The sequence below is a fragment of the Mytilus californianus genome, unplaced genomic scaffold (assembly GCF_021869535.1).
Source record: "Mytilus californianus isolate M0D057914Y unplaced genomic scaffold, xbMytCali1.0.p SCAF_6, whole genome shotgun sequence".
NCBI lineage: Eukaryota > Metazoa > Mollusca > Bivalvia > Mytilida > Mytilidae > Mytilus > Mytilus californianus.
In genome coordinates this window covers 73,768,731-73,796,164 of record NW_026262712.1, presented here as the reverse complement: position 1 = coordinate 73,796,164, position 27,434 = coordinate 73,768,731, and the positions used below count along the sequence as shown (strand labels likewise).

Below are 27,434 nucleotides of genomic sequence, written 5' to 3'. Positions count from 1 at the left end.
TTCTATTTATGGAGTTTATGCGCTGCGATTATTTTATTTTAACAGGGAACCAGTAAATATACTTCTTCCGGGTCAATTAACAGGTGCGTGCTCGGAAACCACGGAACGTTATCTGGTTATCTGAATGTAATATTTGTATTCATGTTTTGTGAAAACTTTGTGTATTCGTAGCATTTTTCACAAAATGGCAACATTCACAAAGATGAATAGACTTTGTTCTTCAATTTGTAAATTATTGGTAAGTGTTTGAACAGTTTGTCTTTTTCTAGTGCATATGATCTCTGCTAGTATAATAGGACATAACATAAAAAACAGCAGAGCAGAAAACAATAATTTAAAAGTAATGTCAGAAATGAAACAAAAATATAACTAACAAATAAAAAAAATAATTAAACAGTATTTTAATCACAGCTCTTAAAGTGAAGTTTATTTAAAGTTGTAACTATGATCCTTAGTTTCTAAAATTTGCATTTCATGCACAATATTTCTTTCTAAATTTATTATTCTTCTTCTTCTTTATAATTCAGCACTCCATCAACATACTGATGATAACGTGCCGGGCACTGATTTTACTATGCCGCGCGTGCGTGGGATCTAATTTTTATTTACAGTGAATAATATACAAAAATAAAAATTTAATTTCTTTTTCCTCTGTTTTTGTACTTTACATTTTGGTTAAAACTATATACATTGTAGAATTTATTTAAATGTTTAGATGTTTATTAAGAACAGATATTGGAATCTGTTTTCGGAAACTTTCAAGAGTAGTACATTGAACTGCAGTTACTGGGAGAAGGTTCCATTGTAAGATTGTTCTTGGGTAGAATGAGTACTTGTATGAGTCTTTAGTGGTTTGTATGGGTCTGAAAGAATAAATATGTGAATGTTGTCGTGTTCTTGTATCGGATTGTGTGAGTAGATCTGTCGGGTATATGGCTACAAGATGATGTATGATTTTGTAGAAGAAAATGATGCGTGTTCTTATTCGCCTTTTCTCAAGAGTTGCCCAATTTAGTGTTTGCAGCATTTCAGTTACTGAGCTGGTGTTATGGTATCTGTTGCATGTGTACCTTGCTGCTCTGCGCTGGACCATCTCAAGTTGGTGTGTTTGTGATTTGGTATGTGGGTCCCAGACGCAGCTGCTGTATTCTAGCTTTGGTCTTACTAGTGCTATGTATGCTTTTTCTTTAACTGTTTTTGAATTTACCTTTAAATTTCTTTTAATGAAGTTCAGCTTTTGTGTGGCTGCAGCTGTGATGTTGTTTACATGCTTGTTCCATTTTAGGTCAGTTTGTATAGTAATGCCCAGATATTTTGTGGATGTTTCTTTTTGCAGTACATGTTGGTGGAGAGTATAGTCAAATTTTAATGGGTTTTTCTTGGTTGTTATCTGGAGGACTGAGCACTTGTCTGGATGGAATGACATGAGCCAGTCCTTCTCCCATTTTGCTGCTGATGTAAGGTCCTCTTGCAGTTTTTGTGTGTCTTCTTTGTTTCGTATTGTTTTATAAATTATACTGTCATCTGCAAATAATCTTAGGGTGCTGTGTTTGATGTATTCATTAAAGTCGTTGATATACACAAGGAACAGGATAGGGCCCAAAACTGTTCCTTGGGGAACACCAGATGTTACGTTAATTTTGTCTGACTGAACACCATCAATAATGACTGTTTGTGTGCGAGATGCACTATTGTGGTGCAGTACATGAATTCTTGACACTTTAGCACCAGGACATTTCGGAATCAGTGAAAGACAGTTCGGCACTCAAGATATTTCAATATCAAGACAAATTAGCACCTCATATATCTACATTTACTACAGAATAGAATAGAATATTTTTTATTTCCAAATACTACATACGATGCAGTCCAGTAATTCCACCCATATACTGAGGCTTTGATTTTATGTATTTCTGCTTAAATATATACAAATTGTATCAAATTAAATATAAATCTATTCACTGACAACTTAATTTTGAGAATTTTATCTCATTTCCCCAAAAATGTCTGAAATAAATTTTAAAATCAACAACAGAAGTGGGTCATCTGTGTTTTTATCGGAAATGTGTTTGTCTGGTAAATCCACCCATGCACAGTAAATGTGTATGTAGGGCCAGTTTATATCATAATTATGAAAGAAAAGTGGTGATTTATTAATAGACCACTTAATTATAAAGGGATTCCAGACAATCGAAAAAAAATGAATTTCAAGTCAGAAATGAGTTCTGTAATCAATAATTAAAGATTATCATTGGTTATCTCTACGAGATTGATTTTCTCGCTTGAGCCGGTACGGCGAAAGCGAGAAAAGCAATCGAGTTGAGATAACCAATGATAATCTGTTTATTGCTATTTTACCTATGAAGACTTTAATTTCCTTGACAACGGCACATGTTCCCTTAGTTTCTAGCGATAATTTTCATATCACTCGACTCCGCTGAGAACAGAAATTATCAGTCAGCAAGATCAAAGGAAAAATAAAGGATTTTTCTTAAAAGATGACATGCAGTGAGGATAAGTACAGTTCCTATGAATAAAATGGCAGACGAAATATTCACGGAAGTGACAATTATGGAAGTAAATGTGAGTGGACGGGTTAACCGGACGGGCAGAATTACCGGACACTACTGTATATGAATACATGCATGTACACTACAAATGTCAAAACAACAATAATGTTATGAGCATATCTTAGCAAAATTAATTAATAAAAAATAAACATATCTAAAATATTTATATTCCACTGTTAAACTTTCAGACCTTATTATTAACAAATAATTCTGTGGCCACTGAGTGGCCTGATACTGTATTTCTTCATTGAGAAATTATCAAAACTCATTAAAATATTGATTGATGCATAACTACAATCCATAATGATTTGATTAAATTTGTTTATTCAAACACAATCAAATTTGTATTGCATATTTCATGTAAGGATTCTAATATCACTATCAAAACTCTTAACTTTTTAATCATTATTTTTTTCTTAAATTTCAATGATAACAGGAAATATAGAGAGTGCTTATTTGTCTTGGTCCTGAAATGTCCAGGTGCCGAAATGACCAAAACTGTGCCGAATTGTCTATGGGACAAGGTTTGGAAATGCCTTGGTGCAGAAGCATCTTCTTAACCAGTACACAGGAAAAAAAACCTGCATGTACATTTTGTACATTATTTTGGATATATTGTTTTTGTACTCTACACAAAACAGACTAGAATTGAAAGCAAGTCTACAATCGAGATTTATGTCAAACTCAAATAAACCAATTTAATATATATTCTGCACAATTTATATATACTTGTACTATATACACGATATATAGATTATTGAAAAATGAGAATTTATTTGTATTTCATACAGTCTGTTAAACATTATCAATTTACATAAAAATTGGAGTGTTGGAAAGAAATTTAAACTTGTTCAAATGACAGTACTGATATTTGATTTCATCATAATTTAGTACACAGTAAGTTCGAATTTTTTCAATTAAAAATCTCTCTTTTGGGTGAATTTTCATAGCAAATGAGTTGTTGATTCCCTCAGAATTTGATGTCTCTTATTATATTTGGAATTTAATCATGACAGGATGTTATCGCTTCTCATCTCCAGGAACCCCATGTTTCACAAGCATTTCATTTCTTCATAAAAACAGGCCAATGACAAAACTCTTCTTATTTTGTTTCATTCCACATGTTCCAGTCCTGTTTATTTTAAGCACAAATTTTGAAATAAGTGGGAAAAATGTTGGGAAAAGGGTTAAAGCATAGTCAGTGAAATAAATTTGATGAGAACTTTAGGATTGAGAATAAGAGACATTTTGTAATATGTAAATTTATGTAATGTACCTTCAAGGTTTTTTAATACCCTGAATTTATTCACTTAATTATCCATTCACTGCTTGCCAACTTCAAAGAAGAAAGATTCAACATATCATGAAGGTAGACTAGATTTCAATATGTGAAGAGATAGATTATATTTTTAACAATTTTGAATAATGAAATATATATTTTTTAATTAACATCAAACTAAAATGTTCCTACTATCTCGTCCTTTTCAACCTCTCCATACCAGAATCCTTACATATATATATACACGTATATATGCTTTATTTACATTGTAAGATTGTCTTTATCATCGGAAAGATTCAATTTATGTACTTTCAACATACATTTGCAGGGGCATATCCAGGATTTTTGAAAAGGGGGTGTAATTGCATAAAACTAGAAAAACTGCTAGAGCGTAGCAATGTGAAAAATTTTGGACGATTTTAATTTAAATAGTAATGATATATTTTTCCAATCAAAGTGGGTTGTACTTTCTCTCTGCCCCCATCTGCCACTGATTTATACTGTAGAAATGATTAAAATGTGCTGTTTCAGATTTTAAAGGAATATGTTTGTAATTCAAAATTAAAATAATTTCAGGTCATTGGTAGAATTTCCATTGTTTAGGACATTTTAAGCATTGATTTCATTCTGTGAGGTTATACAGAATCTTTTGAAGGAACCTCTCCAATTTTTTCTATGTTTATCTTAAATGAATGCTGTATATGTAGATCTTTGATTGTTTCCATGATCTAGCACATTACAATGCCAAGCTCATTGCCTCAATACTATGTCCAATATTTTTGTCCAAATTTGCTTTTCTTATGTCTAAAGTAGTCCTATTTTACACATTCCAGAAAATTAAGATTATTTATCATCAATGTATGTTTATGATTACTTTTGAGTCCAAATTCAAATTTCTTTAAACAGAAAAGTCTTAAAAATACAAAGTTAAAAGGGAGCAATGACAATGATTAAAGGGAAAAGAAGAAAGAGTGCCTCAAAATGTCTGCATCAACTATTTGTCAATTTCCGTTTAATAAAAAATGTTTTTATTTGCTTTTAAATATATTATTTTCTATAGAGACTAAATGTTTATTTAACCCTAAATAAATGCCAGTACTTCGTGTAACCCAACATTATGACTTTGATTATTTTTTTTATTACAGTTAAAGCAACCAAAGATACTTGAAGGGAACAGGACATTTTTTTTACAGAGAGGAATGAGAACTACCCCTGTAATCCACCAGAATCCACAGGGGCAAGAACAGGTTAGTCACATTAATATATTAAATTGTTTTGTTCCACATTAATTTAGTCTCAACAATTGACAACAGTGATACATAACATACCAGAGTAATTTATGGTTTATTTGAAAACCTTTTGATGGAGTTCATGTTTGCCTCATCTTTATTTTTCAATGAAGTGTTTTATGACTGAAGTTTATATATTCATCATTTTTAGCTCATCTTGCATATAAAGCCATGTCAGCTATTCCCATCTGTCGTCTCAGTCCATCTGTCTGTCACCTAATTTTCTTTACCGGTAGTTTGTTTGCGTATTGGGTTCCAAAAGGAATTTTATTTCAAGTTGGGGCTCAAATGTTTTTTCAACAGTTTTATTGGATAAATACACATAGATACCATGTAGGGTTTAAATATGGGAAACCTCTAAAACAAATTATTTTAAGGTACATTGAGCTACCAAAACCTTAAGTTCTGTTTAAAAAAGTGTTTAATGTATTATAACATATGGCAATAATTTATATAGAATAGATCCTATGTCAGCAATGCAGGGTTCCTAGAGTCAATATTTCTAAGCGAATTGTAAAAAAAAGTAAGTGTTAAATTTTTCTCAGGAATCAGGAATCAGAGCTTCCTGAAATTTGGTATCAATCTTCATGTGAGCATGATGCTTTACTGTGTGATGCATTTTAACATCCTTCACTCATATATTATCTAATAACCTTTTACCTATAGCCAGGGACACGGGTAGTATAAGAGAGCCATAAGTTTAACTTGTTTTTTCGCTAACTTGTGTAATTTCAATGGCAAAAATATCCTTTTTTGCATCATGTTGTGTGAATTTGGTCAGAATTAAAATCATGGACAAGAAAAAAAATAAGGAATAAATTGGCCACTTTATTACAGTATATCTGACAACTTAAGTTTGTTATTTATGTATCTGTAGGGATGCTTGAATTTCAGTGAATGTTTTGGTGTATAACTGGAAAATTACCTAGTATAGATTTCATTACCACATAATACAAAAAAACATTTGTCAAATTCTCTCAAGGATGATTAGTTTTGCTGTTCAAGTGGACAATATACTAAGGCAGCATATCACATCCTAATTTTTAATGATTATGTTTTTTTTTAAACTCCAAAATTTAGATAAAATCCAGGGTGGGGGCTTATTGTTCCATTGAATAAACTTATTGATCTGTATAGTCCTTTAAATATAGACTTTAAGTACATTTTACAGTTCCAATGTTGCATTCTTGATTTTAACATTGCACAAGGTCTTACTAATCTTGGACTGTTTTTATACAACCGCAAAAAAATTTGCATTCGTATATTGCTATCACGTTGTCGTCATTTGAAGACATTTGGTTTCTGGACAATAATTTTAGTTAAAGTGTATGGATCTCTATGAAATTTAGTCAAAAGGTTCAATACCACAAAAGGAAGGTTGGGATTGTTTTTAGGGGTGATGGTCCCAACCAAAAAAAATTTTGAGGGGGGGGGGGGGTCAATTTTTTTCCTCCAGATTTAAGAAATTATCAGTTTTCCAAAAATAAAATTGGGGGTCACAATTTATTTTGTTAATTCTTTTTATATAGTCTGATTTACTAATTATTGCACAACAGCAAGAAATTTTCAATTGAATATAAATTCAAATCATATAACCAATTTCAAGTTCTTTGACTACATTCATTCTGTGTCAGAAACCTATAATGTGTCAAATATTAAATTACAATCCAAATTCAGACCTGTATCAAGCTTGAATATTGTGTAAATTTTTGCCCCAACTGTTCAGGGTTGGACCTCTGCGGTCGTATTCAGCTGCGCTCGGCTAAGCACATTTTTTTTCTGTTATGATACTAAATCTATTCGGAGGTGGACTGATTGATGATTGACTATATGAGTCTTTTATAGTATAGTCATCAATGAACTACCATGTAAAGAACTCATATCTTTACATTAATATCAGGACAGCCTCTGGCGTTAGTTGAAACAAGTGTTACTGTTTCCTGAAAAGATGTAGACCTATATGGGATAAAAAGAGCCAGTTCATGTATAATTTGTACTAACATATAAAAATGAATGAAAATATACAACATTTTGATATTATGAATTACAAAGATGACACAGTAAATAAGTTAAAGTGTTTATAATAATTGATTGACTTTCCATATTCACTTGATTTTCTGAATATCATTTACATATCATTATTATGTCTAATGTCTTTGTTTATTTTCTTTCTTTCTAAGCAGGGTAATGGTACTCCATCTGTAAGTGGCTTTTCAGTGGAATTTAAAAAATTAAAAAATTAAAAAGGCAACTGTACAACTATTACAAATTAATTTTTTTATATTAGATGGAAAAATGCTTGAAATTTGGATCTTCTATGAGTTTTTTTTTACCTACTGAGGAAAATTGATACAAACATGTTATGATGGTCATAAATGTTTGTTTATCAAGGAAGTTATATTTTTTTACTCTTTAAGCTGTTTAAGAATTTACCAGGAACTACTCTGTATATAAGACTTGCTATCAACACTAAGTAAAATTAGATTACTACACTTGCCACCAAGCAACAAAAGTGGCCAAGTGCAAATGGATATCTCATTTTAATTGAATTGGCTGTCAAAAACAAATTAATAAATAAACTAGACACCAAGAGACATCTGTAGCAAGTGATACAATGTTAAACATAGAAGACCCATATTCCAGAAAAAAACAATTATATATCTCTCTTTATGTAAGAAATGCATATATGTATCAGTCATTTAGACAGGATAGACTTTTAAAATTTCTATAGCATACATTAACCTAAAAAAAGTTGTACAATTGTCTTCAGTTGGCTAGTGATAATTTTTGGGGGAATCTTAAGTAAATAAAATATTATGTCTTCAGCATTTTAAACAGTGATTATTACATTTAGCATTATGAAATTAAATACAAGAAATGCTTCAATGCACTATTTCTTTATAAAAGATTTTTCAAATGAATTAAATTCATAAAGGAATGTACCGGTATACATTTGTTGTCTAATATTATAATATCAAATTCAAAATTACAATGTGACTACAATATTTCGTATCACAAACATTGCACAAAGCTCTAAGAAATATGATTTGGCATATTGTATTTAGTCAAATGTTACCTAGCCATATGACACTATAACCATTTTAACTTCAGTATATATAAATACAGCAACTTCTGTACATTGGGTCTTGTCAACTGTTTATTACAGTTTAATACAAATGCATCATTTGAACAACATGTTCAAGGTTAGATAAAATAGTGCAAAAGAGAATTTCAAATTTTTATAATAAAAAAAAAAATACATTAATATGTTTTTGCTTCATATAATAATATTTTAACACATGAATGAAAATACAAAAACATATATTTGCTTTTTGCCAGGCTGCACAAACAAAGGGCAAATCTTACACATAGTATGGTGAATGTCAAACTGAAGGGGGGAAAAGTCATTAGGATACATGTTATGTGTAAACTCCTCTGTTTATTTCATACATTGCCTGCAGTACTTTCTAAAATGTTTGTATATGCATTGAAGAGGAACACATCTTTTCGCATATACTTTTGAATCCAGATTGTGACACTAATAGTCATTTTCAGCAATATTATTGTTAGAGTGTACCTATTTTGTGTAGTCAACTCCTTTCTTTTTCAACCATCAGCCTTGGAACTTTCAAGAATTTACTTTTTGGTTTGTGTCCATTTGCAATTTTTCCAGGCAAATGTTGAAACATAGTCAATCCTTTTGGGGGGAAGGGGCTAGGGGAGGGGAGTTCGTTTTTTGAATTTTTCTTGTGAGAAAAAATACTTAAAATGCAGAAATGTTTTTTTTTCTTTAATAAAGCACATTGTATTATGCATGGTTCACTATTGTTCTTCCTGTTATTTTCAGAATCATGAATCTGTAAAACTACAATATGAGGCTAGTTATTTTCAGAATCATGAATCTGTAAAACACAATATGAGGCTAGTTATTTTCAGAATCATGAGTCTGTAAAACTACAATATGAGGCTAGTTTTTTTCAGAATCATGAATCTGTAAAACACAATATGAGGCTAGTTATTTTCAGAATCATGAATCTGTAAAACTACAATATGAGGCTAGTTATTTTCAGAATCATGAATCTGTAAAACTACAATATGAGGCTAGTTATTTTCAGAATCATGAATCTGTAAAACTACAATATGAGGCTAGTTATTTTCAGAATCATGAATCTGTAAAACTACAATAGGAGGCTAGTTATTTTCCTTTTTGGAAATAGTAGTTGTTTTCAGTATCATAGGAGTCAGATGTTTAAACCTCCCAAGTGGATGATTTCCCTCTGGAGAACATTTTCTGGCGGGAGATTTGTATATTATACATTTTTCATTATATTTTATCTAACTTTCCATACTTATATCATAAATTTAATCAGAAATCAAATTATTAGTAAATTAATTAGCTAGAACAAAATCTTTAGTACCTTTGCCTCTGTATATTGTGTAAAAAAACAAATGTTTTGAGATGACACTTGTGCAGTAATACAAAAAAATTTTGAGAAATTGTAGAATTTTTGTTTACAGTTACTTCAGTTAACAACCATTTCCTCATTATTGAATGTGATAAGATGTTGAAAGATAGGTTAAACATAGACACTCAATTCTGCTTATTTCTTGCTACAAGCATTTAGGACTTCACAGCAAGGGAGGTAACTTGCTTCATGTTATCACTCGTGATTCCAGGGAAGAATTTCAGACTTAATACGCCATATGATATTTACTATGATAACACATTCCAACCATACAAGATTAATAAAATTATTTTACCTATTAAAGATACATAACCATTGAATAGGTAGTCTCAGATATTGACAGTTAAGGCCAGCCTGCAATTTTCTCCTTTCCCGAAGGAAAATGTATGAAATTGTACTACAAAAGAACCAGTGTTCTTACAAAAGATTTGGACCTGTTTAATGTGTAACTTTCAAGAAGCTATAAACATGATAATTCTTATCCCAAAAATCTTCAAATCAGTGTCATTTTAAAGTCGTTTTCCTGCTAAATTTAAAATGCAAAATTTTGATGATGGCCGGACATTGTAAATTTGTTTGAATTTGTTGTCAAATTTCCAGTTATATTTTTATTCATAAAAAACATGTTTATGTTCAAATTTATTAATTTTTAAACATTTTCATTATTTTGTTCGTTATAGAGAAACAGTTTATATAAACAGGTATCTGCAAAGTTATAACACTACATAAATTGCCATTGTAATTTGTTTTGTGTGTATGTTTGTGTGAGAGGGAGTGAATAAGCATTTTATAATTATCTATATATACAATTGTACAAATTCTTACATTGCATGCTCATTTTAGAGCTAAAATTTACAGAAAACAAGATTTTAAATATAAGATGTATATAAATCTCGATTGCACAGTTATCAATACGATTACTTCATCCAGTCTAGTTTTTCTATATCTTTTCTTTCCATTCTTTTCTTTTTGTTTTGCTATGAAATTATGAAGGGTGAAGCTTTGCCTGTGCTCATCTATTGCTGTGTTATTTCATTTGACTTGTCTTTCTTTCTTCTCTGTGCTTACTTATACTTATCTGAGCTACTTTAAGTGTGAAGACATCTTTCATATTCACATCTTGGTAGAAGAAATTAACATCAAATACACAAATTCTTTTTTATTTTCATGGCAAACTTCTGAAATTCCTTAGTAAATTTCAGTAGAAATTGTGCATCTAATGTATCATATGATAATGATAACCAATAATTGTTTTAAGCTACCTAATATAAATCAAATACATACACAATTTGCTTAATTTATTGCAGATGCACAAAGAGATACAGTTGAAATGCCCTAAAATTTCAATGTACAGTGAAACCTATATTTCCAGACACTTTCCAACAACCTCTTATATTCATTTTGTGCAATATTATAAAAGTTTTCTTGTTTGAAATTTATAAAAAATTAATCAAACAAGAACTGAAAATCCTAAAATTTAATTGGTCTGGATTTTACATGGTTCATTTACAGAAGGTTTCACTGTACACATGCTGTAATTGTTAAACATGTATCTTTTTATTTTCCATGTGACCTCTGTGGTTGCTGATGATAATTATTATTAAAGTCTCTGCAAGAAAAGGTAAGGCAGCTCCCATGTAACTTTGTACAGAGCATGAAGACTTCTGTGCTCGTAATCTTTTGAATACATAGGCCAAGTAAAAAAAACTCTTTGGTAGCTTAAGTGACTTCAAAGTTAGCTCTACATTTTTTTTCTCATAAAAATTTGTTTTAGATATATGTTTCACATGATTTCAGTGGTTTTAGAAAAGGAAGGACAATAAGTGCACAAAGAATGGGTCACTCTTAACAGGGATATTTTTTACTTGGACTTATTAAATAATTTGGGCACCAATTTCATTGATTCAATACTAATATATGCATTTACAAATGATTTATGTTGAGCCTAGCATATGTTATACACTTACTAATTATAGTTTTTCTTGCAATAATTGTATTCTGTTTCTGTAATGGTATTCTCAGGCATGAAAAAACATTGGATTTGAACTATACAAAAAAAATTAGATAAATAGGGTACAATTGGCAAGATAAAAACCAAACATTATATATCTCTTTTAAGTCTCACCACTTCTCAATAATGATTCTGATCAATTGTAAGTAGTCTTTCCTGAATTTGATCAATGTAGTCTCCTGTCAGGTGTAATTCTTTTACCTAAGGATGAAAACTAACAGTCACACAAACATTAACTTGGCAGCAATTGGCTTTGCAGCCCTTACACTCTTAGATTTCTGATAAAATGGCCATAAATGATTTCTAAATGGAACTTAGATGGTACTGCATTCAGTGGAGCATCCCATCTAGGTTAGGTCACCATATGATGGAGCATCCCATCTAGGTTAGGTCACCATATGATGGAACATCCCATCTAGGTTAGGTCACCATAGGATGCTCCATCTAGGTTAGGTCACCATATGATGGAGCATCAAATCTTGGAAAGGTCACCATATGATGGAGCATCAAATTTTGGTAAGGTCACCATATGATGGAGCATCCAATCTAGGTTATGTCACCATATGATGAAGCATCCCATCAAGATTAGGTCACCCTATGATGGAGCACCTTGTCTAGGTTAGGTCAGCTGAAGTTGGAGCATGCTGTCTAGGTTAACCGTTAGGTCACCATACATTGGAGAATCTTTTCTTGGTAAAGTCCCCTTACAATGGAGCATCTTTTCTTGGTAAAGTCCCCTTACAGTGGAGAATCCTGTCTTGGTAATGTCACCTTACATAGGTTCATCCCATCTTGGTTAGGTCACCATAGGATGCTCCATCTAGGTTAGGTCACCATATGATGGAGCATCAAATCTTGGAAAGGTCACCATTTGATGGAGCATCAAATTTTGGTAAGGTCACCATATGATGGAGCATCCAATCTAGGTTATGTCACCATATGATGAGACATCCCATCAAGATTAGGTCACCCTATGATGGAGCACCTTGTCTAGGTTAGGTCAGCTGAAGTTGGAGCATCCTGTCTAGGTTAACCATTAGGTCACCATACATTGGAGAATCTTTTCTTGGTAAAGTCCCCTTACAATGGAGCATCTTTTCTTGGTAAAGTCCCCTTACAGTGGAGAATCCTGTCTTGGTAATGTCACCTTACATAGGTGCATCTTATCTTGGTTAGGTCACCATATGATGGAGCATCTCATCTACTATAGGTCACCATATGACCATATGATTTGTATTTGCAAATAAACAATTTGTATTTTATGATTATTTTTATCAAAAGTAGTTGAAATGGATAAAGTTCATGATAAACAGTAGAAATTTTGAAATTCTGTATTTATGTTTTATTTTTCTGTGTTTAAATATTTACCCAGGTGTAGAACCAAAATTTTCGGGTGAAGTTCATGTACATTTATAGGAATAAAAGTCACTTATATCTTGGGTTTTTTACAAGAGGAAATTTTTTTTTAATTTCTTAAAAAATTTAGCTCTTGAATATTTGATTGAAAAAACTTGCTGATATAATTCGTAGTTTTCTCCTGTAAAATAATAAATGTGAGTTTTTAAATTTACACTATTACTGTCAATATATGATATGATAAATATTATAAAGCTTTATACAAAGAAGGAGGGACTTAGTTCAAATGTACTCTGAAGTTGAATGTGGTAAAGCCTAAATTTATTCTAAAAACTTTACCTCTTTTGTGTCTAACCTCCTAAATTTACTCTAAAAACTTTACCTCTTTTGTGTCTAACCTCCTAAATTTACTCTGAAAACTTTACCTCTTTTGTGTCTAACCTCTTTTTTCTATATTCTAGATAAGGTGGTTTTGTTCATGTGTGTATCTTATAGTTGGTGCATGTTTAGAATGTTAACTGCTGGGATGATATGCTTTTCCTATTTCCTATCTATTGTTCCAATTTGTGGTGAATGAAATAAACTTATTTGTATAGTCATACACACCCAATCACCAGCTTTCACCGCGACAGATTCAAAAAGATCTGTGTTCCCTATTGCCATTAAAAACAATTGTTTTTGCTATCCTGTACAGCGAATTGTTGTCTTCTGTTCTAATTTCTATTTTAATACAATGGATTTTGCAATCCTGTACAGTAGATTTTGATTTTTTAAGCGCAGATGAAAATGTTTTTAATACTGAGGACCTGTAATAAGAGTGTATTTGATTGATAGAGTACTACTGTGGATTCATTATTATTCGTTGGATACCAGTTTTCGTGGATTTTGTGGTTACAGGTGAACCACGAATTAAAATGTTCAACGAATGACTTTTTCTATGAGGTTGTATGCAGACTTTGACAAAACCATGAAATCAAATTTCCACGAAAAAAAAAAGTTTTCTTCAATCCACGAAAAATTGGAACCCATGCAAATAAATGAATCCCCAGTAAATGATGGTAGTAGTTGTTAAATGAATTGTAAATATTTTATAAATTGGCTGTGTTCCTGAATAAATTTGTTTTAGCCTATATTATATTTGATTAAGTTGACATGATAATAAATAATATCCACGAATGCAATATGCCTTACAGAACTTAAACAATAAGATAAATGCGGTAAAGTGTTTACTTATTATAACAAGATTTAATTTCAATTTAGTAAAAGTCAAAGTATACAGAATGCCTTCAAGACTAAAAGTTTTGAAGATTTTACAGATTTTCATGAGGGAAGGATCAGACAATAAAATTACAGAAAGTATAAAAAAATCATTTTAATTTCCATAATGTGTATATATTTTTTTCCAGCAATATGAAGAACAACAAAGGAGAAACAAAGAAGCAGAATTTACTGAACTTGTCCGAGACTTTTTAAACCCAGGAGAATTCTACAATGCATGTGTAGGACTTGGAATAGATTACTTTACTGGAGTACCAGATTCACTGCTAAAAGGTTCAGAATTAAACTTTCTATTTAATATAGAAATAAATTAAACACATAACAATCAATTATTCTAAAAAAATAAAAAATAACCAGTAATTGTATTTATGGTTTCTGCATGTTATTGCCAGCATTATGGTTACAAGTATCTTTTGATCCTTCTTCTTGTATTCATTCCACTAAAGTGATTCTTTAGTATTCTCACTGAAAGGGCTTAAGTTGGCAACTCTAATTGAAGCCCATGCCAAAGCAATGAGCATGCTACTTTGCCACTATGAAGCATGGAACATTTCATTAATCCTGTTCAAGAGTAAAAGCAAACAGAAAAAAAGACTGGGTGTATGAACAGAAGACAAAGATCTCATGAAATAATAGGAAGAAGTCAGTATCTTATAGGACCAGTGCTATTATTGCTCATATGAATTTTCTTTATTAAATGAAAATCCCTACAAATAAAGTACATTTCTGCATTGAAATTTGCGATTTTTTGTGAAAAAATTGGACCACGTCATTTGTAGTCAATTGAGATCAAAGATCAGAATCAATGCAACAAGTGAACTATATACCACAGTTATAAGACAATATTTCAATAAACATCAAACATCAAACACGAAGGCACACACTGATTTGATTTAAAACCAATGGACAGTACATTGTATTTAATGATTTCTGAAGATAAGCTGTTTGTAACAGCTTACATCATGGTACATCATTGGACAAGTATTGATGTGAATATAAAATTACTAAACAAACCAGTAATTGCTGATTAATGGATATTAAAACATATAAGTTAAGAGAGCATGTTAATAAATATATGCCATGCCATCAATAAATAAGGGACACTAGGTATAGGATTATAATATAAGTATTGGCCACAGATGTACAAAGTAGATATAGATGAAGATAGTCATAAAATTGTGTAAACTAGTATTATACAGTCTTCGCGCTCAACCACAGGCCCACCAGCCCAGGCCTGTAAAAATCATCTCCACAGGCCAATATAATCTAACTAAAATTCTTAAAATTCAGCTTCAGGCCTTTAGATTCAAAAGTCTATTGTGAAGACTGAGTATAAATTAAATTAAATTTTAATTTTCATGCCCCTGCAACAAAAATTTCGGGGGAGGGGGATATTGTTTTACCCCTGTCCATCGATCTGTCCCACATAGGGCATATGGTTTGTCCAGCTAAATCCTCCCTACACCTTTCAAGCAAAAATGTTTACATTGTACAGGGTGTTAGTACATATACTAAAGATGTGCATATTGTCAGGATTTTGATTTTTTCTTTAAATTTTCCATAAATGACAGGTTGTTGAACTTTGTCATTTTATTGTATTATAAGGTATACAGAGTACATGGTTTTTCCAGCTAACTCTTCCTACAGTTTTCAGAACATTTACATTGTGTAGGGTCTTAGTACATATACTAAAGGTGTGCATATTGTCAGGATTTTGTTTTTCTTTAAATTTTCCACAAATGATAGGTTGTTGAACTTTGTCATTTTTGTGTTAATAAAAGGCATGTAGGATACATGGTTTGTTGGCTAACTTCTTTAACAGTTTTCAAGCTAAAACTTTCATATCATGTTCTTGAAATTTAAAACTAATGACACAATGTTATATAAACCTTCTTGGTGGGTATAGACACAACCATTTCATATTGAACTGCAACATCACTGTTTAACTGAATCCAATGTTTGTAACACTATATTCATGCAGCAAGGGCATCATGTCTATCTAGTTGTAATAATGTTAGTAGAATCCATTAAAGTGTCAGAGCTTTAACAATGAATCTCCATTTTTAAGTAGAATTTCAGACCTGTTGAACTTTACTTCCTTCACCTACAAGTAAATTAATCAGAATTCTGCTCTGTTTGCAGGGGAAATTTTTAACCAAAAAGGATTTTAAACCTTTATTATGTATGCATTACAGGATTTTCACAATTTCTGTGCATTCTATGTAAATTTCAATAAATTTTCTCTATGTTGCACAGGGTTTTTGTTGATTTGTTCTATAGGGAGAACAGAAAATGATTGTAATTAATTCCAAAATAGTTATTTGTAACTTTCTTTTGGTAATAAAATTATTTTTTTGGTTTTATTTTACAGATTTTTGTGCCTATGTGACAGCCAATGCACCTGAAGGGAAACACCTGATAGCTGCTAATGAAGGCAATGCTGTTGCCTTGGCATCAGGTTATCACCTAGCAACAGGAAAGCATTCAATGGTTTATCTACAGGTAAAATTCAAGAATATTGAAGTTAACTGCAGATTTCTTCCTCCAAAACTTCAGTTTGAACTATTTCCAAAATTTAGAACACATCTGTGTTATGACAAGATTAATCAGAGGAGATGTTGGTTATGAGGCTTAGTATATGTGTCAATTAGCTAATTGTTGCATAGGATTCTGTTGATTACACAAGAGGACTTAGGTGGGTAATTTATTGATAAAACCTACTAAAAAGGCTTGTGTGGCCATTTTCTCAAACCATAGAGGACTTATTTTTGGGAAAGGTCTTTCATTGTATGATTTTACATTTTATTTTTCATTATACTAAGTGGGCCTTATCAGCTGAGTTGTCAATGTCATCTACCTAACACATCGATAAAGAATCAGAAATACAACAAAGGTTTCATTCTTCCTATATTTTTTTCACAAAAATCAATTTGTAAGAAGCATTTTGTCTCTGAACTGGTTTGTTAGAATTTGTTACCATGCAGTTGCTTTTTGAAGGTTGATTGTTTACTCCTTACACTTATATTTCTTCCACCAATAGCTTAACATGTCATGTCATAAAAAAAATGTAAACAAGCTTGTGTTAAACCAAAACAAATATTCAAACATTATTCCAGGACTCAGGTCTTACGAATGATGTCCTTGACATCACAGACTGTATACTATATACCTATGTACTATGGATTCATGGTTATTTGTGAGTCACCAATTATATATCCACAAAAATACTACATTTATTTATCCTCAACACACGTAACTTGGTATCCACGAACATATATGAAACCACAGTAATTATATTTTTCAGAACTCAGGTCTAGGTAACATAGTAAACCCAATAATGTCTCAGACATCACAGTCTGTATATCATATACCTCTATAATTATATACTTCAGAACTCAGGTCTAGGTAACATAGTTAACCCAATAATGTCTCTGACATCACAGTCTGTATATCATATACCTCTATAATTGTATACTTCAGAACTCAGGTCTAGGTAACATAGTTAACCCAATAATGTCTCTGACATCACAGTCTGTATATCATATACCTCTATAATTGTATACTTCAGAACTCAGGTCTAGGTAACATAGTTAACCCAATAATGTCTCTGACATCACAGTCTGTATATCATATACCTCTATAATTGTATACTTCAGAACTCAGGTCTAGGTAACATAGTTAACCCAATAATGTCTCTGACATCACAGTCTGTATATCATATACCTCTATAATTGTATACTTCAGAACTCAGGTCTAGGTAACATAGTTAACCCAATAATGTCTCTGACATCACAGTCTGTATATCATATACCTCTATAATTGTATACTTCAGAACTCAGGTCTAGGTAACATAGTTAACCCAATAATGTCTCTGACATCACAGTCTGTATATCATATACCTCTATAATTGTATACTTCAGAACTCAGGTCTAGGTAACATAGTTAACCCAATAATGTCTCTGACATCACAGTCTGTATACAGTATCCCTATGTTATTGTTTATTGGTTGGCGAGGAGAACCAGGCAAGAGAGATGAGCCACAGCATACAACACAAGGACAATCAACTCCAGGTCTTTTAGGTAAGTTTGATTTTAATCTGAAAGGTTATCTTTTAGTGTTTTTCTGTATTATTGTGAATTTGTACTTTAATCAAATCTAGTGTCTGTAATAGCTGATGTAAAACATGTATCATATATTTAGTAATGCTGATTTGAAAATCAAGATGGCCAGCATGTTTTGATTTAACAAAAATTTGCTCTTTTGTTGTGAAAAAACTACACATGATAAGTTTTGTATACACTTGATTAAGTTCTTGAGTGAGGTTTGTATGGTATTTTTTGGTCAGATAAATATATATTATAGCAAACTATAAATTTCAATCATTTTGCTTGACTGATTTTAAATGGAATAACAGGACTTAGAAAAACATACAAGAACTAGACTCAGATCAAATGTGAAGTAAAAAGATTCCAAAAGAAAAGTTTTACTTTAAAATAATGGTGATCTTTTAACAGCTGTTTGTGTCTTAATTTTCTTTAAAAAATATTGTAGATCTTTTTTTCAAACCATTAATTGCCAGTAGAATAGTTATTTGGACACAAATGGTATAAGAATTTCTTTAGTAGTAAACATTAGATTTATTTCCTTAAGGATTTTCTCTCTTTTAATATATATAGACGTGCACAATTTTCTCTCTTTTAACATAAAATATATTTCAGTAGGTAATTTAACTTTATAAAATTACCTACTGAAATATCTTCACAACATCCCAATATAATAGCCACATTTATTTTTCTGCTTACACTATTTAGAGATTAGACTAGCATATGTTAAAAATATCTTTTCAGCTGCACTAGGTATACCATTCCAGCCTTTACCAGATTACCAAGAGGGAGCTGAACAGGTCGGTTTAAAATTCTATCTCTTCATTCATTAGACACTGACTTGATGGTCTTATATTGGCCTGTAGACTCTTAACTTTTAATCTAACATCTTAAACAGTTGCTTTTATTACAGTACAATGAAGGGAGACATTCAGATCTTATATATATAAATTTTCTTGTCCTCAATATGATTATAACATTGTCAATTGGACACTTTTGAAAACTTGTCAGTAAACACTTTTTGTTAAACTTAATGTGTACATTTATGTTTATCTTAGAATATAATTCAATAAACTATTCCCATGCAATCTATATATGTAGCATTGGAAAAATAATTCTAACCCAAAGATGTGCTAATGCGGCATAAAGCAACCAACAATCAATCAATCTAACCCAAAGAGATAAGATGAAAAATAGAATAAAAAAAGTGAAATAAAGAATATGATATTTTAGCAAAAATTTAATTGAAAAATGGGGAAACTGCCAAAAGCACTGAGTGTCATAACATTGTGTTCAGCATATAACTACATGTATTCCAATAGAGAGTTAACTTAAGGTGTATCTTTTTTGTAGGCTTTGGTCACAGCCAAACATTATATGAAGAAAGCCAATGCACCGTATGCCTTACTTGTTAAGAGACAAATATTTTCTCCATACAAACTTCCTAAGACTGGAGAACCACAGTAAGTATATAGGTTGTACACTAAGGAGATCAATAATTTAGTAAGCAAGTAAACTCTAAAATGACCAATTATTATTGGACTTTCTTCAAAAATCTTCCCTGAAAGCTATAGGCCAATTTAGACAGATCCAGCTTATAAAAAAATCTTCTAATTGAAAACGACTAGGCAAATTGAAATCATGTCCTATGATTCAAACTCCCTCTAATAGTTTTCAGTACATTACAATGCATACAGCATAATTTTTTACCAAGTACAGTATAGTTTAATTCTGTCCATTATCTTAAATTTCAGATTTCCTTTAAATAGGGAAGGTGCATTAAAAGTTATAGTAGATTGTTTAGGAAATAAGGATGTTGTTATAAGCACAACTGGTATGACATCTAGAGAGTTATTTGAATACAGGTAAGTCACAATATTGTTGATTATATACTGTAAATTCAGAAATTATTGCGCGGTTTTTATTAATGCGAATAATGGGACTGTGTCAGTATCGCAATAATAAGAACTCGCATTCTGATATCTGATGCATATATCTGTATGCAGCTTTTCCTGAAATCGCAATAATTAATCTCGCATTTATGTCCATTCTTCAAAAATCGCAATAATAAATGCACGCAATAATTTCTGAATTTACAGTACGTGAAAAGTTTGTAATTCCCTTCTCAGTGCAGTATTTTTGCATCCTTATCTCCAACCACATCATAAGAACTATAGCAAATACATTTCTCATCAGCATAGGATAATTTTCATTTAAGCTTCTGTTAAATGATATCACTAGCTTGTTTAAAGTTAGGTCTATAGATGAGTTATACCCCTTAATAACATAGTAGATTGGCAAAGTGGTGATGTAAGTGTTCTAGCAATTTTACATTTTTTAGAATCTGCTCAAGCTTGTTTGAAGATTATTCCTGTTATTTTTCAAGATTTGTTCCCTTTCGTAAATGATAAAATTTGCAATAGAGCATTACAAGGGTCTGGCAAATTTATTACTCTTCAAGTAAATATAAGCATCTTCTATCTTTTAAAGAGTTCAAAAATGAGTCCTGGTTGTCAATTTTTGTAGGAGCACTGTTTTCTATGACCCAGTTACATGGAAAATACAATGGCCTTGAAATTGCTCCAGTTTTTTTCATTTTATATAATTTACCAGGACAGAACTTGAATATTGAAAATGCTCCATTTTAACAATACAATGTAGCTACCAATGCAACTGTAAGAATTTTTTTGGTTACAATTAATTGATCATTGTGTATTTTGGATAACTGTTTTATTTATATCATTGGGTTGCTGTCTGTTAACGTTTAGCCCACATCTCCTTTTATTCATAATTCAGTATTATTTTTTTTTCAGGGTAACAAAGGACATGGGTCATGAGAAAGATTTCCTGACAGTAGGTTCTATGGGTCATGCCTCTACAATAGCCTTGGGAATCGCACTACAGAAGCCAAGAAGACAGGTAATAAGATGGGGATTAAAACCATTCTAATGTAGTGTATCACAGTACAGTTCTACAGAAACAAATATGCCTGTATAGTCAATGTGATGTCAAACTGAATGAATGTTTATTACCATTGTCTTTACTATAGCCTATGTTAAAGAATACAATGATGTTTGCTTTATATTATTATTGAAAGTAATACATTCCTTTGTCTTTGTTTGTGCTAAAAGTATATGTTAGTGGCAATAAGTGATATCAAGAATAAAGCTGAAATCCTAGGCATTAAGACTTCCTTAATATTAAGAGGCTTCATGGTCAATGTCACAGATTTTTGTAAGATTTTTGCATACTACATGTATATTGGGCATGTGGAACTTTAACTGAAAGTCAAACTAATAAGTAACTATTTTAATTGCTAATGTTCTTAAAATAAGTACACATTTGTTAAGAATGCATGTACAATCGATGATAAAAGATCCCTAATTTATCTTTAAATTTTCTATTTCTTCTAAAACCAGTCCACAGATTTTTCTTTAAATATGTTGTTTCTTGATAGATTTGTGTTGAAGACTCATTGGTGGCTTTCAGCTGTTTTCTGCTCTTTGGTCGGGTTGTTGTCTCTTTAACACATTCCCCATTTCCATTCTCAATTTTATTGTCTTTAAGGGTCTAAAGTTTGAATTTTAAAGCTTAATGTCTAGGATTTAACTTCATGCCTTATTTCACTTATTGCTTCTAATATAGATTTATACTGTCAAAAGTGAAAGTTTTCATTGATATCTACGTCATGTTTTGGCATGACAGTAATGTTCCAAAATCATGCTTGACTTTTTCAGAATTTAATTTTTTGGGATTTTAAACCTTTTCAAACTCATTGGAATTATTTCTTTTTATTTTATTTCATCAACTTGGGATTTGACAGTCACAGACATAGTTTTACAAGCTTCTGAAGAATTCCTTAAATGAAATGTCAAACTTTGATCTTTACACAACATTATATATCATGACCTGATATTTAACATTATATAACCCTCATGTGTATTGTGCTTCCTTCCACCAATTAAATGTACTGAAAAATATGTGTATATAATTATGTGTGAAAACTGCTTCAACAATTTTTATGCCTTCCTCTGATAAAACACAGATCAAGTTGAATTTGGGTAGTGTCACTTAAACCATTATTGCCCCTTTATAAATCAAAATATTGCAAAATTTTTAGTTTCCATTCTGTAACTTAAGTTTGCCCCAACCAAACATTATGAAACCTATACACAATACTCATTACCACAAAACTATGATCAAGTACAAATATTGTTTCCGTTCTCTAACTTTAGTGTGCCTCAACCAAATGATATGAAACTTATACACAATGCTTATTACTACATAATACAGATTAAGTACGAAATTTGGTGGCGTCACTTTTACAATTCTTATGTTATGTCCCTTTATAAACATAAAAATTGCTGAATTTTTCGTTTCCATTCTCTAACTTTAGTTTGTCTCAACCAAATGTTATAAAACTTACACACAAACGTTCTAGAGTAATGCGTGTTTACAAATAGAAAAATTACTGAATTTTTCGTTTCTGTTCTCTACTTAAGTTAGCCTCAACCAAATGTTATGAGACTTACACACAATGCTTATTACCACAAAACTCAGATCAAGTTCAAATTAGGGTAGCGTCAGTTTTACCGTTCTTCAGTTATGTCCCTTTATAACTATATGATATGCAAGCGGGGGCATCATCTGTGTCCACATGTGGACACAATCCACATTTATTTATAATAAATTGAGGTTTTTTTCAGCAGACCTATATATGTTACAATCAACCATTAAATATTATGGGCAGAGCCATTTTATGAAGATGAAATGGTATTCAGAATAAAGAGTATGGCTAATCCTGATTGGTCGATGCATGCACTTGGTATATGTTACTACTAGAGACTTTGTGCACTCTAATTTATACCAAAGGCAAAATAATATTTTTCCTCAGCCCTAACGGAACTGAGAAATCTTTTCTACGCTAGGATGAGACACATGTTTTTGAGTGCAAAATTGATAGGCAAGGGAGAAAGTACAAATTATGTAAAGAAAAGCCACAGGAACCTATATTTTTTTCTGCCAAAAAATACTGTCCTAATAATTTTCCTTTAATTCTAGCAAGGTTTTGTGAAAAAAATCAACTTTCTAAAGTCTATATCTCGAAAAAGGCTACCATTGTTGCCTATGGGGAAATTAATTGTTTTTTTGCAATCTATAGCATTGTACTAAATGACAAGAGATTTATCTCCCTTTGGAGTTAACAAAATATTTTCTCTTTTTTCCATTTACTTACATGAAACATTATTAACTATGTACAATACTAAATTTTCTGAATTATATCCAATATTAATTAGCTTCTTATCTGTGTCGTATTCTCATGAAGACTTTCACACATATCATTTTACTTTAAAAAGGTATTCTGCTTGGATGGTGATGGAGCAGCCATTATGCATTTAGGATCCATGGCATCCATAGGTCAGAATGGGCCAGCCAATTTAAAACATGTGATTATAAATAATGGAGCTCATGATTCAGTAGGAGGACAACCATCAGATGCAAAGAACCATGATACGTTCTCATTTGTTAAAATAGCTGAAGGTTGTGGTTATAAACAGGTATGATATAGCTAACATATTATGCATTCATTCTACCACTCTATCTATCTATTGGATACTTTTATACACTAAAGATAATTGAATTTTCAAATTTTAGAAATAAGAGTCTTGCCTAGAATTTAGATATTTTGAAACTTCATGCAGAGTGGAAAAATGTTGTAGCTTATTTGATGCAGTTACAAAAAATATATCTGGAATTATTTTTTAAATGTGATTTTTCAAACATTGATTTATTTTGCAAAGTTGTTTACTTGTGCCTATAGCATATAATGATTTCAGTGAAAGATGTCAGACATTTACTTAAATCTGTGATAAGGGCAATGAAGGACTTGTTTATAAACAGTTGGTTTTTGAAGGATTATAAAGTACAAAAAGATTTAAATATATCCATTGTATAGTTAATTCAAGCTGTTTTACTAGAAAAATTATAATGGACTTTAGAAAATTACATTATGCATGCAGTCTAAAGTTATATGAGAGTGCTTGTGTGTTATATGACAAAAACTGATCATTTAGCACCAGGCCCTCAAGACTTCTCCACCTAATAATAAACACGTTCAATCTATTGGCGAAATTTCCAGTACATTTCCTATGTCACAATGCTAATGTTATTATGTCATAGTAATAACCCATTGTTCAATGTCATTATTTATGCTGATTGACCTATGGTTGACCAGTGTAACTCATCAAAAAAAAAAACAACTCAAGATTGGTCTATAGGAATCTTAAGACAGTAAAGTGTTGTTATTCCATTATACAAAATAAAAAGAAAGTTTAAGAAAAATAAGATTTACCAATTGTGAAAGTAATGTATACCAATAATCAGTAGTGAATATGTGATCTATTTCAGGCCTTTTCAGCAACAACAGAAGAAGAGATAAAAGCTGCTATAACAGCAATGAGGTCAATGAACGGACCTGTGTTGTTAGAGATTAAAGCAGAGAAAGGACATAGAAAACAATTAGGCAGACCCACTAGAACTCCTTTACAAAATAAAGAAGATTTTATGCACTTCTTAGCTATTGGATAAACAATCAGTTCTTTCAAAACATTTCTCCTGGTATTTCATATGAACTTGCAATTTATAGGTATTAAATTTACATAATTATCAAAGAAGGGGTATTCATTTTTTTTAGAAGTGCTTTAGGATTCTTTTTATTGTATTCATATAATATCAAACTGTTCTGGGTTTTAGAACAGGAGGTAAACAGTATTTTTTTGTCATTTTACATTGGGTAATCAAATAGCATTAAGTGTTTCAAGTTTAATAGACCACCAATGATAGATAATGGTTTTTTTTTTATTGCTGCTTGTCTAAGCTTGATTTTAAGGATAGGTTAAAAATCTTGCTGTCCCAAGTCATTGCTCAATTCAACTTAATTTGTTATTGTTACAATTTTACAAAAATCTGAATGTGAATTTTTTTGTTGATATACATTTGTACTTATACATATAATTTTTGCAGTTGACATTTTTAATTTTGATAAGTAAATATTTCAGATAAAACATATTATTTAGAGCCAGAAAAAAAAAACTTCTCAAATGAAATATTAAGATATATTAAAGGAAGATTTCTATCAGTGTGTATGTTTGTTATAAAATTGTTGATATATGTTGAATCAATCATAATAAGTTCTAAAGGAAAACTACAGCTGCTGTTTTATATTATTGTATTATTTATCGTAATAATTTTGTTAACATGGGAAGTTGAATTAGCTTGGTCATGCTGAAGAACCTCATTGATCATCCAATGCATTTCAAGATCGTGAACTTTAGAAAATAAGATATACCAGTACTCACCAGTATTTTATATGATTGACTCATGATTGTTCTCAAATGTCATGTATACTAATAGTTATTTCACATGTCTGTAAAATTGAAACCCTTTCATGACATAACTTTCTCTGTCTTTACACTCTGTGACAAAATTATGTCTCATAGGGCTCTCCATACATTCCAAAATAAGAACTGTTTCTGAATAGTTAGATTACAACTACCTCTTTATATTTAAAAAAAAAACATATAATGTAATTGTAACCTAGTTTCATTAACAACAAATTCATTTTCGAGTGTCTGAAATGTTTAAATTTATTTAAAAGTCCAATCAAAATTCACTATGCAAAACATTTTCAATTTTCATTGTTTTTATTATTTTGATATTTTTTTATGAATGATGTATAGACTCTGACTTTTTTAAATGAGAAATGAATTAAGTGTTCTATTATGTTTTTGTATTTCTACTGATGTTCAGTTTTTTTTTTATTATTCATCATGTTCTATCAATTTTCCACCATGGATCATCTATCATAAAATATACATTGAATTTTGATAAGAATCTCAAAATAAAAAAGTGATCTCCTGTTCAAACTTGTGAGAATGTTGTGAAGCTGTATCACAGATATTTGAAGCTTTTAGATCATATGGTCCCATTGAATAAAAGCTAGATACAAAAATACTGTTTTTCTATATTCCTTTTTAGCTGAATGACAGTTAATTAATGTTAAAGTGTTTTATATCTGTCTGTATAAAATACTTTTATATTGGTGTTTAGTATAGCAAAGAAGTTGTTGATTCTTTTCTAGTCTCTTTTTTTCCTCACCTTTTCTACACCATTATTATTAATATAGAGTAGTCTCCCTTTGAAAGATTACCTTATCTTCCAGTTCTATCACTATCATATCAACTCATGCATGCAAATATCATTTCTGCTCAAAGTGAGTATTTTATAAGAATGCCATGTATAACTGTGGAAGAAAAGTTGAAATTTTATGCAACTTTTCCATGAAATTTTGGACCATCATTCAATATTTTGGATTATCTCTCATATTGTACGCATATACATATTGTGGGATATGACATCCAAACAACCTTTTTTACGATTAATATTTTGAAAGCATTCTTTTTTCTGTATTTTCTTTCCAAAGAACTGAAATCCATGTAGTTTTGTAATTATATGAGTGTGTTCAAGAACAACAAGAAAGTTACCGTGTATAATGTTCAAGAATACAGTTACTTCTATGTGTGATATCTTTTTATTTATATGGCAGCATTAGATTTGATATGAGGCTTATGTTAATTTCTTGTTTTTAACCATCAGGAAAAAAGCCAAAAAATATGTTTTGCTTAATAAAAAAAAACACTGTTTCTGAACTGGGAAATGATCTTGTACATTTTCCAGGTAATAAAGAAATATCAGATTCAGGATGAATTTTTACGGCATCTGTAGACTTTTTTTTTTTTTTTTTTTTACAGATAAATGATTTTTTTATGTATTTGATGTAAGACATTTGTTAACTCTGAACATTATTTTTATCCTGTTACATGGATATTTATTCTGACAATTGTTTTCTTCATTTTTCTTAATCAGGAATCTTCTTTTTTAATATCATTCTTACCACCCTCCCCTACCAAAGAGATAAAAACAAAAGAATAGTTTCCTTATAATAATAATAATAATGATAAATTCTTTATTTAAAGAGGGTAAACTCAGTTAGTTACAATAAACTTATCTTCCCTGAGGCCC

General features: G+C 30.8%; 1 protein-coding gene across 2 annotated transcripts; it reads left to right on the top strand.

Annotated features, from left to right (window-relative positions):
- Positions 1-77: 77 nt before the first annotated feature.
- On the top strand, positions 78-27,158 carry LOC127705869 (phosphonopyruvate decarboxylase-like). Of its 2 annotated transcripts, none has more exons than XM_052210223.1 (12): positions 78-238; positions 4,995-5,096; positions 7,322-7,339; positions 14,378-14,522; positions 16,621-16,751; positions 18,170-18,329; positions 19,098-19,153; positions 19,707-19,816; positions 20,108-20,218; positions 21,167-21,272; positions 23,711-23,911; positions 24,762-27,158. In XM_052210223.1, exons 1-12 carry the CDS (start codon positions 185-187, stop codon positions 24,939-24,941), a joined length of 1,374 nt encoding a protein of 457 aa, XP_052066183.1. In that variant the 5' UTR covers positions 78-184; the 3' UTR covers positions 24,942-27,158. The 2 variants fall into 2 exon arrangements, with proteins under 2 accessions (XP_052066183.1, XP_052066182.1); XM_052210222.1 differs by having other exon boundaries at positions 7,319-7,339.
- Positions 27,159-27,434: the final 276 nt, after the last annotated feature.